Genomic DNA, 12,174 nt, shown 5'->3' with positions numbered 1-12,174 from the left:
CACACTGACCTGCTTTCACTCTGTGCAGAGAATTAAGGTTACACCGGGAAATTAGGCTGAACATTATGAGAATGGAGCATTTTTAATGCTTCAGTGCCCGTTGATCAAAGCTTTGTGTCACAAATATATATAAAAGATTGGCATGGCGATAGGGCAGCACTTGGTGAAATGTGGCGGATGGCAGAGGGATCAGAACAGTTGCATAGCGGCTCTATTAATTTATTAGGTTAAAAGTGTTCCATCATCACATACAGGGAGCTATTCATATATTGAATGACTGGGCTGGATCAGCTGTCTGACCTGCTTCTGTCAGTTTAATGGGTATGATGTTCATTACAGCTCTGTTTCACCAGCAGCCGCAGAGCTCCACTCCTCCCTTGTCCTCGTTTGTATCTGATCCAGTTACAGGTTAAAAGGTTGGAACTTTGGTTGGTGACACAATTACACTTTTTAATTACACATTTAGGAGAATTGATATTTTACAGATAATTTATATCATATAGTTCAACAACTCTTAAGCACAACACCATGACCATAAAAGCTGAAACTCAGAAGCAGACTGACATCAGCTGGATGCAGAGTCTGAAAACCCGACAGAAATCTCCGGGGAGGAGCAACAAACGTTTTCATTCCTGACAAAAAGAAATCCCAAGGCTATTTTCCCTGTGCAAGTCCATCTACACAAACGTGGATTCAACCTAGATGAGCTCTTTGGTGAAAAGCATCACAAGGTGCACACCAGGGTGCAGGTTGGTGAGTTACAGTCGCAGTCTCTTGATATCTTCACTTCTGAAGTCGATGCGCAGCGCAAGAACCTGACGCACCTCAGCCGGGGTCAGCCGCCACGTCAGTGGCCCTGAGTTTGGGCCCCAGTAATCCAAGATCTCTGTTACCTGCAGCACAAATAGAGACATGTGAGCCTTTTGTAAACCAGGAAGGAAGGAAATTCAGATTGTTTAATGATACAAGTAAAAGAAGCAAAACCAGACTACCTTTTTTTTTTTTAGCAAAATCTACTTAAAATTGTTTGCAGAAAAATGCCCCTGTGAGTGTTATACTATTGTAGGGGAGAGTGGCCTAAGTTGTGCCACCCCTTGTTTCTAGAAAACCATAGAAGAAATTGGAAATGTGACCACATATTTAAGAAGAGCCATCCATTTAACTCATCCTGTAAAGAAGGGAGAAACATGGAATAAGATATAAGCACATTTAAGCTCAAAAAACAGTTTTTTGCCTCTAAAAGTTAAATTTCCATGATCAAGGTTTTTTGATTATTGTGTCTGAACAATTATAGACACGTTTGAAAACATTTGACACATGTTTTAGTGCTTCAGTATGCTACACTTTGTGTCCATATAGTGAGCACAATGTCAGCCCTAAACTGCTGCATCATGCTTATTATCCAAAATTCTGGGGTTGGGGTGATTTGTGCCAGAGGGCCTAGGTGAGTTATAAGTAAGTAAGTAAGTAAAATGTATTTATAAAAGCACATGTATAACAGTTTGCACTGTCAAAAGTGCTGTACATAGTGCATTCAGTAGGTAAACAATGAAATAACAATAACAAAAAAAAAAGACATAAAGCCCATACATCCACATATAAACAAAGATAGTAGTACAGAGGTAAGATAGTTAATGGGGAGGAAAAACCATGGTGTACAGATGGGTTTTGAGCCTTGATTTAAAGGCAGAAATGTAGGGGAAATGAAAAATGAAATATGCCAGGTGGCAGTTGGTTCTACAAGGGTGGAGCAGCTAGGGCAAAGTACATTTCTGAGAGTTGTGCCAGTGGCATGGCTGTTTACGCTGGTCACCAAAAGAAAGTTATTGTCTACAGTAGCTCAGAACAGACTGACATCTCCATTCCACTTAACGACACCACTGATGAGAGTTCAGATGGCCAGAAAGATGATGATGGTGACTTTGTCATTTTGAGCTTTGCAGGTAAAACCATTAGATCTGCTAGGCCTTGTTTAAGAAAATTGTCCTTCAATCTTTGTAAAATATTTACTTTAAATAAACCTTAAATAAGTAATTGTCTTATGGATTTGTCTTGCATTACAGTTTATGAGATATATATCAATGGCACAATTCACCCCATGGTATTCTCTCCAACGGCACAACTTACACCACACCGGGGGCAAGTTGTGCCACAAGACAACTTTTTTTCCGAAAGCTATATTTCTTCAACAGTTTATTCCAGATCCAAAGTTTTTATTGCCAGGGATGCACAACACCCTGAAATATATGTACATATTTGAGTTGGAGACTTTACTGTCAAGGCCTCACTTTAAAGTCACTTTGAGTAAAAAGTGGCACAACTTAGGCCACTCTCCCCTATATGACTTTACTAGACAGGTATTGTTTCTGCATTAATGTTTCATTAGCATTTCACTTTTGTAATTTCTTAAGATCTGCAGACCACAAACCACCTGGATGATCCATTTTACTGTTCTAGTTGGCTCATGGACTATATTTTCAGTTCTTATTTTATAGCAATGCATCATATTTTACCTATCTGGTGCCTAGATAGGTAGATAGAAAGGTAGATACAGGTGTGATCCAAATTACCCGTTCCAGGTTGAGGATTGTGGCCATTTGTGTGAGACGAGCAAACTTGTCCCTGATGGTCCAGGTGGTCACGGTGGTGAGGTACGCCACGAGAGACCGAAGCTCTTTATCGAACTGCAGTCCCCCAAGCTACAATACAACAATGAGAAAACAGTGAATAAAGAAAATATAGGACAATTCAACACACTGCTCCAAATAGGAAGATATTGTCGTGCCAGGAGGAAGCACCCTCTCCTGCTAGGCCTTTCTGCACTCATTAATAAATCAGTGCTCCAGGCCTTTTCACCACATGTGTGTCAGTGATGTGATGTGATGTGATGCGTAGTGTTGCACAGGATGCTCGGTGCCACCTTGTGGCTGAGTCCGGCTCCTCACCCTGCTAAACGAGCATTTGAGGACGGTCTTCTCCATTTCAATAGATATCAAGCTTGTCATCAGGCTGGTCAGCGTGTCGTAGATAATGGGAGAGAGCGCCATCTGGTGAGAAGACGCAGAAAAGTTAAAGCAATAGGGAAAAAAAGGAAAAGGAATAATATATTTTGAGTCATTGCTGAAATGTTGCTCAGACACCTTGAACTCTCCCATGATCTGCTCCAAGTTAACGATGAGCTGCTGCACCCAGGGGTCATTGGCTTCATAATCATTAAACTCCTCCTGTGGAAAACCAACAGCAGTTACAGCGACGATGCTTCGAGACCTCTGATTTATTTGTTTTTGTTCACTGCTCTGAGACCAGCATTACCTCCTCTATATTATGCGAGATGGAAAGGAAGCTGCTGATCCAGGGTTTGACCTGAGGCTTTATGGCTGTTGTGTTCAACTCAGTCAAACCCTCCTGTCAAGAATCACAACAGAGTGAGAAGAGTTTAGCACAAGTAGTTTCATTTACTTTCTATGAAAATGTAACTCAAAGTATGGCAAACTCAGTGATTTAAATAGCTTTCTCCACAGGTAGTTCCTACTGTAAATACAACAAACGAACAGGGAGTATTGTATGAGTGTGTCTCAGACCTGTAACAGATCCTTGAACTTGGCGGACGTGTTGACAAGGTCTGACAAACAGCTTTCAATCTTGGCTTGGTCGCCAGAGCCAGCACCCTGATTGAACAACTTGGAGCAGTCGTTCTGTGGGGAAAAGAAAAGACATTTGTAAGCCATGAGGTAAACTAAACATGACAAGTTGAAATGAAGAGATGCAGAGTTATAGCACAGATATGAAACTCACCTCAAGGTTCCTCTTGAGCGTTGTGATATTCTCACTGCACACCTCAACATTATTCAGAGTCGCCTGAAGTAGAAAGGAAATAATGAAAAAGGATCCAGTTCAGTGTATAAGAAAGCTCCAAATTATCAGTCTCTAGATTTACTATTTAAAAAGGTACATGTTTTGTTTTAATATATAGACTACTGATGACATTTGTGACAAATCCCAAATAAAAACACTGTTGTTTAGAGCATTTTCAAAAAATTTATGTAGGGATACCAATTTAAGAAACATTTGAGGGCTGTATAATCTGCACAAGACTTTATTTAGAAGCTGCTATGAGCATTTAGTGTTTCTTGATTCCAAATTACTTTTGACATACGGGTTAAAAGGTTTTTGAAGTAGTGCTTCCTCCTGCTATGAGAGCTTTAAAAAATTAAAGCACTACTTACCTAACTTAAATTAGAGGAAGTTATTCAAGCATTGGATTCCTCACTTAAAGCACAGCTGCTTGCTGTAAATGAGCCTTATACAAAAAACTTGAATGTTTAATTTTTGTTATAGTCCGAGTCTGCCCAACATTTTCTAAAACACTGCCAGAGTTGTGAGCTAAGTGTGTATTGGTCGTACCAGAAATGCAGCCTTGGCGTTCTCAGTGCTCTCGATGCCCAGTGTGTTGAACTTCCCCTGCTGCAAACTGCTCTGCATCAGACTGACCGCACTGCTGACGCCTCGCTGGATGTCCTGAAGCGTCGTAGCCGGGAATCCCTGCCGCAGCTTGTTAAACAGCACTTCCCTGTCAGGTGAAGAGGGACGCGTCAGAGCTTAAAACAGTGTAAGAGGATCGATTGTGTCGGCCGGAAAGTGAAGAGTGAGCACCTGAAGTCTGACTCCAGCACAGAGTTGGCGTGGTTGATCATGGCGCAGAGGCAGTCGATGCTGGAGCTGGACAGAGCTCGGCTGATGCATTTCTTTACTATGTAGAAACAGTCGTCCACCATGCTGGAGGTCAGCTGACCCTTTTCATATGTATCCATTATAACAGCCTGAGGAGGAAAATTCACTTGATTTAAACTGAATTTAATATGATCTGATCTGAAGAGAAAATATTCAATCTATTACAGTCTTATTTTCCTTTGAATTACTTCAACAGCACTGAAACAATGTCATAGACATATATTCATATATTCCTAAAATAATAAGACATGAATAGTCAAATAAAAACCCCAAGAATAATAGGCACTTTTTAGATCTACACAATGATGAGGACACTGCTGGTAGGGTGTGTACATGTTGCTGCCTAAAGCCTTATGGTAATAGGTCAAGTCTACATTTATTAGCATGTGCCACATAAATAAGTAAAGTAAATGCAAATGAGGGACCTGCAGCACATTCATGTTGCCACAGCTGATTGTGAATGATACATGGGTGATCGAATAATAACGAATTAATTGTTGTGTGACTTAAGGGTTGCAATTATAATGCCAATCTACCTTGTTGACAGACTCTCTCATGTAGTACTCCTCCATAGGAATGTAGTAACCAATCAGCTCCTGCATCGTCGTGCTCAGGAGGCAGTGTTTCAGCAGCTTCTCCACATTCTTCTGATGCTCTGGTTCCAAAATGTACAAAGCACAAACTCATGAATATTTTAGACTTTAGATGGAAGGGTAGAATTTGAGCTCCCTGTCTCCAAAAAAAAAAGGCCACTGTATATGCATCACTGAACACTACCTTGTGTGACGCTCTTAACATCGTCAACTTCGAAGTCGGCGAGCATGCGGCGGCGTAGAAAGCGAAGGTAGAGCTCGGCCCTTGCGTTCATCAGGGTCACCTCACTGAGGACGGGGTCCAGCTCCCTGTTGATGTGAGACACATGTATAAACAAAAACACTATGGAGACAAACAGAGGAGAGAAGGATGTTCCTGAGACAATTACTTGGGCTCGATCACCTCCCCCGGGACGCTCTTCATCATGCTGCTCTGGACGACCTGAAACTACAGGAGGGATAAAGCTCACAAAAGGTTCAGGTATGCAGTAAAAAAAAAAAAAAAAAAAAACATCATGTCCTGGAGTTCAGAGGGGTATACTATGAAGCTAGTTCAACAGAGCCTGGCTTTATTTGATTGAGCTTGCTGTAAATAATCTAAACCCTCGATCAGATATGACGGGTATCACTAAAGCGGTTATCGACTGTCAATCTACTGTGCAGCAGCTTTAGTGAACCTGCGAGTCTGCAGTGATGTACTTGTGTGAAAGCTGTCACATCCCAAACTTTGTATTCATAATTTCATCACCCTCATCTTTCCCTGATGTTCCAGTGATATTTGGATGTGATTTAGCCTACCTATAAAAATAACCTGAAGGACTGTAGCCTATAGCGCATTTCATATCATAAAAAAAGCCCACATTGAAATAATGTTGCAACCTGTGATTTTATAGAACACTTCATTAACAGCCAGTGTGTGTAAATGGCCACCTAAAATCATTTGAAGTGAGAGCAAGAACAACTTTGATTAGCGCTGCATACAGTAGGCTATTTAGCATTTTCGCATCAATAACTTAATGCATATAGTTGCCATAAAGCCGCAACACAATGTAATGTTCACTCTGCTATTAGCCCAATGTCACTGCTTCTTTCCCCGTTAATTAACGTACGGATCAATAAGTTTACTGATTTAACGAGGTCCCTCAGTGAGAATTTATCACTCAGACAATATTGTCAGGTCCATAGGATTTCCAAAAGAGTATTTCCAAAGGGCAGCGCTTTATGAGCTGATTTTAATGTGTAACTCTGAACAAAACCTGGTTGGTGCAGGTTTGCCGTGCAGCCTCCGTTACAATGGTGATCTAGCCAGGTAAAAAGAGAGCCACCCTTTGTGATACTGAACACTCTGGCTTTTGACTCAACAGATCTTGCTCACTAGTTAATCTTGCTTTGTAGTATACCCCTATGGTGTCACACACACCTTGTTGTGGTATCCTCTCTGCTGTATAAACTTATCGACGATTTTTTGGGCCTGTCTGTCACATTCCTGCTGCAGGTGAGTGATAAGTGTGTACAGATGGCCTGGACCGTAATATGTCTCTACTATCGGCTGATGAGTCTCAACGACACGAGCAATACCTGTAAACACACACACACACACACACACACACACACACACACACAAATTAGTGGAGTTCAGCAGAGGAATCCGAACACAGACACACACACACACACACACACACACACACACACACACACACACAGTGTACAACACCTGTCTTCTCACCTTCCAGCAGCAGCGTCAGAGTGTCTGCAAATACCAGCGGTGCTCTCTTCTCGCTCAGATCTCCTCCCGTAGCTAAGACCAGGTTCTCCTCGGCTTTGGAGGCAAGCTGTGTAAATATATATTTGTGAATAAACAACAGGGAAAAAGGAGATACCTGTGACTATTTCTGAACCAATAAACACAATGATGTATTTTGAGTAGGGTTGGGTATCATTCACATTTGAACCAATAACGCTAACTTTTTTTTCGGTACTTAACATTCACTGTAGTAACAAAATTGGAATTTCCATTGTAAAATAATAGTCCAAACTTCTCAATTTCATCATTGTTGTTTGTTAAGAAAATTTTGCGCACCACACACAATAAAAAGCTCTCCGTTCCTCCTTACCTGTCCATTGTTAGCCTCTGCAATGACTTGGCTTTCAGGCTATGGAACACACTACACGCTTTTAGAAATATTTTGTGCTTTGACCAGGTGTTTACTCAGGTTAGACATGTTGTCATGCCAATTTTGCATTCCAAACATTGCAGCAAGCATAGTCTGTGTCAAGGTTTGAGAAGTGTGAACAGACTTCGGACCTCTTTCGGATCAATACTGCCCTGACTGTCAAAAAAGCTGCAGGGGCCTTATACTCCAACCTTAACTTTCACTCTAATAGTCTATCTCTCTAAACCAGCAGATGGTGCCATAATTGGCAAAAATTAATTTATAAATTGGTCCACTCCACAGTACTACATAATCTTTGACAGATCCCTCAAATTACCAAGTTAATTTCCCAACCTATTGGATATATACTCATCAACCAGTCACTTATAATCAACCTGTCAATTACAGTCATATGAAAAAGTTTGGGAACCCCTCTCAGCCAGCATTATAATTGACTCTGCTTTCACAAAAAAAAAATAAAAGTGGTATGTCTTTAATTTACCAGGAACAGCTAAGTACTGGGATGTTTTCCAAACAAAGATTTTTTGAAAAGCAGTATTTGGTTGTATGAAATAAAATAAAAGGTGAAAAACTGGCTGTGCAAAAATATAGGAACCCTTGTGGTTTTGTTGATTTTAATGCCTGTAACAGCATGTAAAACTGATGACTTTAAACACAAAGTTGGTTGGATTATGTTGTTAAGCCTTGAACCTCATAGAAATGTCTGTTTAATCATGAGAAAATGTATTTTAGGTGCCTAAATGCAAGTTGCACTTCTCTTTGACTCTCTGCTGAAGTGAGACAGAATGGGATCATCAAAACAGCTCCCAAAAGATCTGAAAAACAAAGATTGTTCATTGTCATGGTTTAGGGGAAGGCTACAAGAAGCTTTCCCAAAGGTTTCAATTGTCAATTTCGACTGTAGGGAACGTTGTCAGGAAATGGAAGGACACAGGCATAGTGGCAGTTAAACCCAGGCATGGCAGACCAAGAAAAAAACAGGAGCGGCATAGGTGGAGGATTGTGAGAATGGTTGCACACAACCCACAGATCACCTCCAAAGGCCTGCAAGAACATCTGGCTGCAGATTGTGTATCTGTACATCGTTCAACAATTCAGCGCAATTTGCACCAAAACATCTGCTTTTTATAAAGACCAAATAACTTAATTTTTGTCTCATCAGTCCAAAGCATTTTCTTCCAATATGAAGCTGGCTTGTCTAAATGAGCTTTTGCATACTCCATGCAACTGTATCTGTGGCGTGGGCGCAGAAAGGGCTTCCTTCTCATCACCCGGCCATACAGATGTTTTGGTGCAAATTGCACTGAATTGTAGAACCATGTACAGATACACAATCTGCAGCCAGATGTTCTTGCAGGTCTTTGGAGGTGATCTTTGGGTTGTGTGCAACCATTCTCACAATCCGCCGCATATGCCGCTCTTGTACTTTTCTTGGTCTGCTAGACCTGGGTTTAACTGCAACTGTGCCCGTGTCCTTCCATTCCCTGACAACGTTCCTTACAGTAGAAATTGACAATTGAAACCTTTGGGAAAGCTTCTTGTAGCCTTCCCCTAAACCATGACAATGAATAATCTTTGTTTTTAAGATCTTTTGGGAGCTGTTTTGATGATCGCATTCTGTATCACTTCTGCAGAGAGTCAAAGAGAAGTAGAACTTGCATTTAGGCACCTAAAATACCTTTTATCATGATTAAACAGACCTTTATATGAGGTTCAAGGCTTAACAACATAATCCAACCAATTTTGTGTTTAAAGTCCTCAGTTTTACATGCTGTTACATGCATTAAAATCAGCAAGACCACAAGGGTTCCCATATTTTTGCACTGCCAGTTTTTCACATTTTATTTAATTTCATAAAACTAAATACTGCTTTTCAAAAAATCTTTGTTTGGAAAACATCCCAGTACTTAGCTGTTCCTGGTAAATTAAAGACATACCACTTTTATCTTTTTTATGTGAAAGCAGAGTCAATTATAATGCCGGCTGAGAGGGGTTCCCAAACTTTTTCATATGACTGTATATCATTCCACCACAATTCATTTAATATTTTTTAATAGATAAACTCAGACAGGACCAAAGACTAAACCTACCTGAGTGCAGAGGTATTGTCCAAAGCGGGCAAGGCCCTGCTGGTGGAGGCCCAACAGAGGGAAGATCTTGAAAAACCGTTCCACCTGTGCAAGGTCCACAGCTGCTACAGCTTCATCCAACTTCTCAGCAACTATGACCTTAAGTTTCTGCTCTGCCTCCTGCAGCATTACAAGACTGGCATCCACAGTGCTGCCTGTGCACACATGGGACATTGGAACAGCGTTACATTACAATTATATAATGTCTGTTTATGTTGATACTTAGCAGAGGGGAAAGCACAGTGTGAAAACACAAAACTTTAAATAAAATCACAGCACTTTTTGACTGCAGTATAAGACTGCATGCTGAGCTTAGGCACTAAGACGGAGAAATTGAGGCATCATACTTTCTTCCCCCTGCCTGCTCAGCTCAATAACTGACTGGTCCAGAGAGAGGTATCGATGGATGTGGGCAGCAGCCTGTTCAAAGTCTTCGTTACGCAGAGCTGTCTGCACACCGTCTGTGCAGAACTTCAAATCGAGGATGTCGTCGGCACGCTGGATGACATTATACAGCCGTGTCTGCAGAAATAAAATAAGATATAAACTTAGAGATCAGAATACGCATTCCAATTAAACAGTATTGCAATAGTTAAAAATTATAAGTTTGGCAGACATTTTTTTAGTTATCAATAATCACATGACACAACAAACCCCTTTATAAAAGTAAATTGTCTTTTGCGAATAAAGAGGTGAATAAAACTGAGTTTAAGTACATTAACATGGCATTGAAGAACCTTTTTGTTTACCTTTGCCAGGTCTAGCTGTCTGACTTTGCGGCTTACGTTCTCAGCCAGGCTACAGGTAAACGTGATCATGCCCGACAGCTGACTCGCGTCTTCTCCGATCAGCTGGAGGTTCGGCCTGTAGAGCACACAGATTCCATTTTGTACAACAGACTCTTCTTTGAAGAATACAGACGTTTTTTGTACCTCAAATGAACTATCATCAAATCTGTTTAAAACTGCACTAAACTGTTCAAACTGTACCCCATTCTCTGCAGAGCTAGCATCTTTGTGTGAATGGCTCCGTCCTGCCCCACCAATCTGTCCAGCTCAGCTTCCACTTCCTTCTGTATAAGAGAAGAAAACAAGGCGATTCAGCATACTATACACAATACGCATATTCTTCATGGCGCACAAAAACTTAATTTCATTTTAACATGTCAGATTTTTCTTCATCTAGTGAAAATATACCATCATAATTTCTTTCAATGCATAAATAAAATTGCCTTTGATGTGGTGCTTCATGATAATGGCAATTACAGTTGTCACTTACTTTCATGTACATAGATCTTTTTTTATATATTTTTGTTACAATTTCACTTTGCGTATTGTCACTTTTATACATTTCTGGTTGTAATGTACAGGCCTCTTTTATATTATATAGGCTACTCTTCCCTTTTGTAATGCTGGATAGGCCTCTTTTCCAGTAGGCATAGGCTACTTTCATTTTAGTGTAGTGGAGTGTTTAAACAATAAACTGTTCTGCAAACGTTACTGCCTTCTTTAGATGACAGTAAAACGTATCTGTAGCATATATACATGATTTGTTTAAAAGTAGAGCTATAGCTATCTGTCAGAAATGCTCATGCTGTTGTGGGCAGCATCCCGGAAGTTTACGTCAGTGACGACACAAAGCGGACACGTCAAACAAACTGACGTTACGGTCAGTAAATACGAACCTCCTGTGTGCAAAGCTGCTGATAAACCCGCTCCAGGTCCTCCAGTTCCGTCAGGCCGGAGATGGTCTCCATACTCACGGAGCACACAGAGCCGGAGTCGAATCTCTTCGCTGCCAGAGAGCTGCTGTCCGCCATTCCGCCACCGTACTCACGAGAACGTCAATGTGATACGTATACCCTGGGTTCAGCCTGTCAGACAGCACTACAGAGAAAACAGGCTGCCAATGTGTATTAAAATCAGGTGAATACATCAAAAAACTTCTCCAAAACATTGTCCGTGGCCATCTTTGACACACACTAGCTTTTGTCGGTTGTGGCGGCACACAAGAAGTATACTACCTGAGAAGTCAAATTCTGGGTAACCAAACCTATACGTTAACGCATGCGCATTACATTATTGAGGTAATTTACTATCTATGGTGGCAACCATGGTGGCAACAGAGAACAATGTTGTCTTATTCAAAAGGGTTACTTCATCCAAATAGTGAGAGTTCACTAAACTATTAATAGTATGACTAAATTAGACAAATGTTCACTGTCTAAATTAGACATTCAAATATTTTCAAACAGAGCCGGATCAAGCAACCCGGTTATGTGAACCACATAAACATATAGATAACAATAACGCTATTACACTTTTATTTAAGGCCCGCTTATTTCAAAGGCGGTCAATTTATTTCCGCTCTTGAGTGATGCATATAACCAAGCACATTCTAAATGAATGAAAAATCAGGCATTTTCTCACACAGGTATGTCACCTACTGCTTTGTTATCAAGTTTTGTTTTTATTTTTTATTTAAAGTATCTGCCTGATTACTTCTTCCTAGAAACGAATAAAGTGCATGGGGATCAAATTAGATTTA

General features: G+C 40.6%; 1 protein-coding gene across 2 annotated transcripts; it reads right to left on the bottom strand.

The window, feature by feature from the left end:
* Window positions 1–241: 241 nt before the first annotated feature.
* On the bottom strand, window positions 242–11,450 carry cog4 (component of oligomeric golgi complex 4). 2 transcript variants are annotated; one of them, XM_080032942.1, is made up of 19 exons: window positions 11,312–11,450; window positions 10,617–10,699; window positions 10,377–10,491; window positions 9,975–10,149; window positions 9,589–9,782; window positions 7,051–7,156; window positions 6,745–6,902; window positions 5,714–5,772; window positions 5,509–5,633; window positions 5,268–5,386; window positions 4,654–4,820; window positions 4,405–4,570; window positions 3,796–3,858; window positions 3,582–3,695; window positions 3,313–3,405; window positions 3,141–3,224; window positions 2,946–3,047; window positions 2,571–2,699; window positions 242–893 (listed from the first exon to the last, which is right to left on the bottom strand). In XM_080032942.1, the coding sequence occupies exons 1-19, from the start codon at window positions 11,444–11,446 to the stop codon at window positions 759–761; spliced, it is 2,322 nt and encodes a 773-aa protein (XP_079889068.1). In that variant the 5' UTR covers window positions 11,447–11,450; the 3' UTR covers window positions 242–758. The 2 variants fall into 2 exon arrangements, with proteins under 2 accessions (XP_079889068.1, XP_079889067.1); XM_080032941.1 differs by having other exon boundaries at window positions 2,946–3,224.
* Between the last annotated feature and the right edge of the window lie 724 nt (window positions 11,451–12,174).

This window comes from Ammodytes marinus, assembly GCF_949987685.1.
Source record: "Ammodytes marinus genome assembly, chromosome: 1".
In the NCBI taxonomy this organism is placed as follows: Eukaryota; Metazoa; Chordata; class Actinopteri; order Uranoscopiformes; family Ammodytidae; genus Ammodytes; species Ammodytes marinus.
Note: the sequence above shows the minus strand (reverse complement) of the source record. Positions and strands in the feature narration are given on the sequence as shown.

Excerpts from the sequence above, each read along its gene's own strand:
- cog4 (XM_080032941.1), bottom strand. The coding sequence starts at position 11,446 with ATGGCGGACAGCAGCTCTCTGGCAGCGAAGAGATTCGACTCCGGCTCT. Across the intron at positions 5,387-5,508 it reads TGTTAAGAGCGTCACACAAG|AGCATCAGAAGAATGTGGAG; the intron begins GTAGTGTTCAGT and ends TTTTGGAACCAG. Across the intron at positions 3,859-4,404 it reads ACGCCAAGGCTGCATTTCTG|GCGACTCTGAATAATGTTGA; the intron begins GTACGACCAATA and ends TTTCTACTTCAG.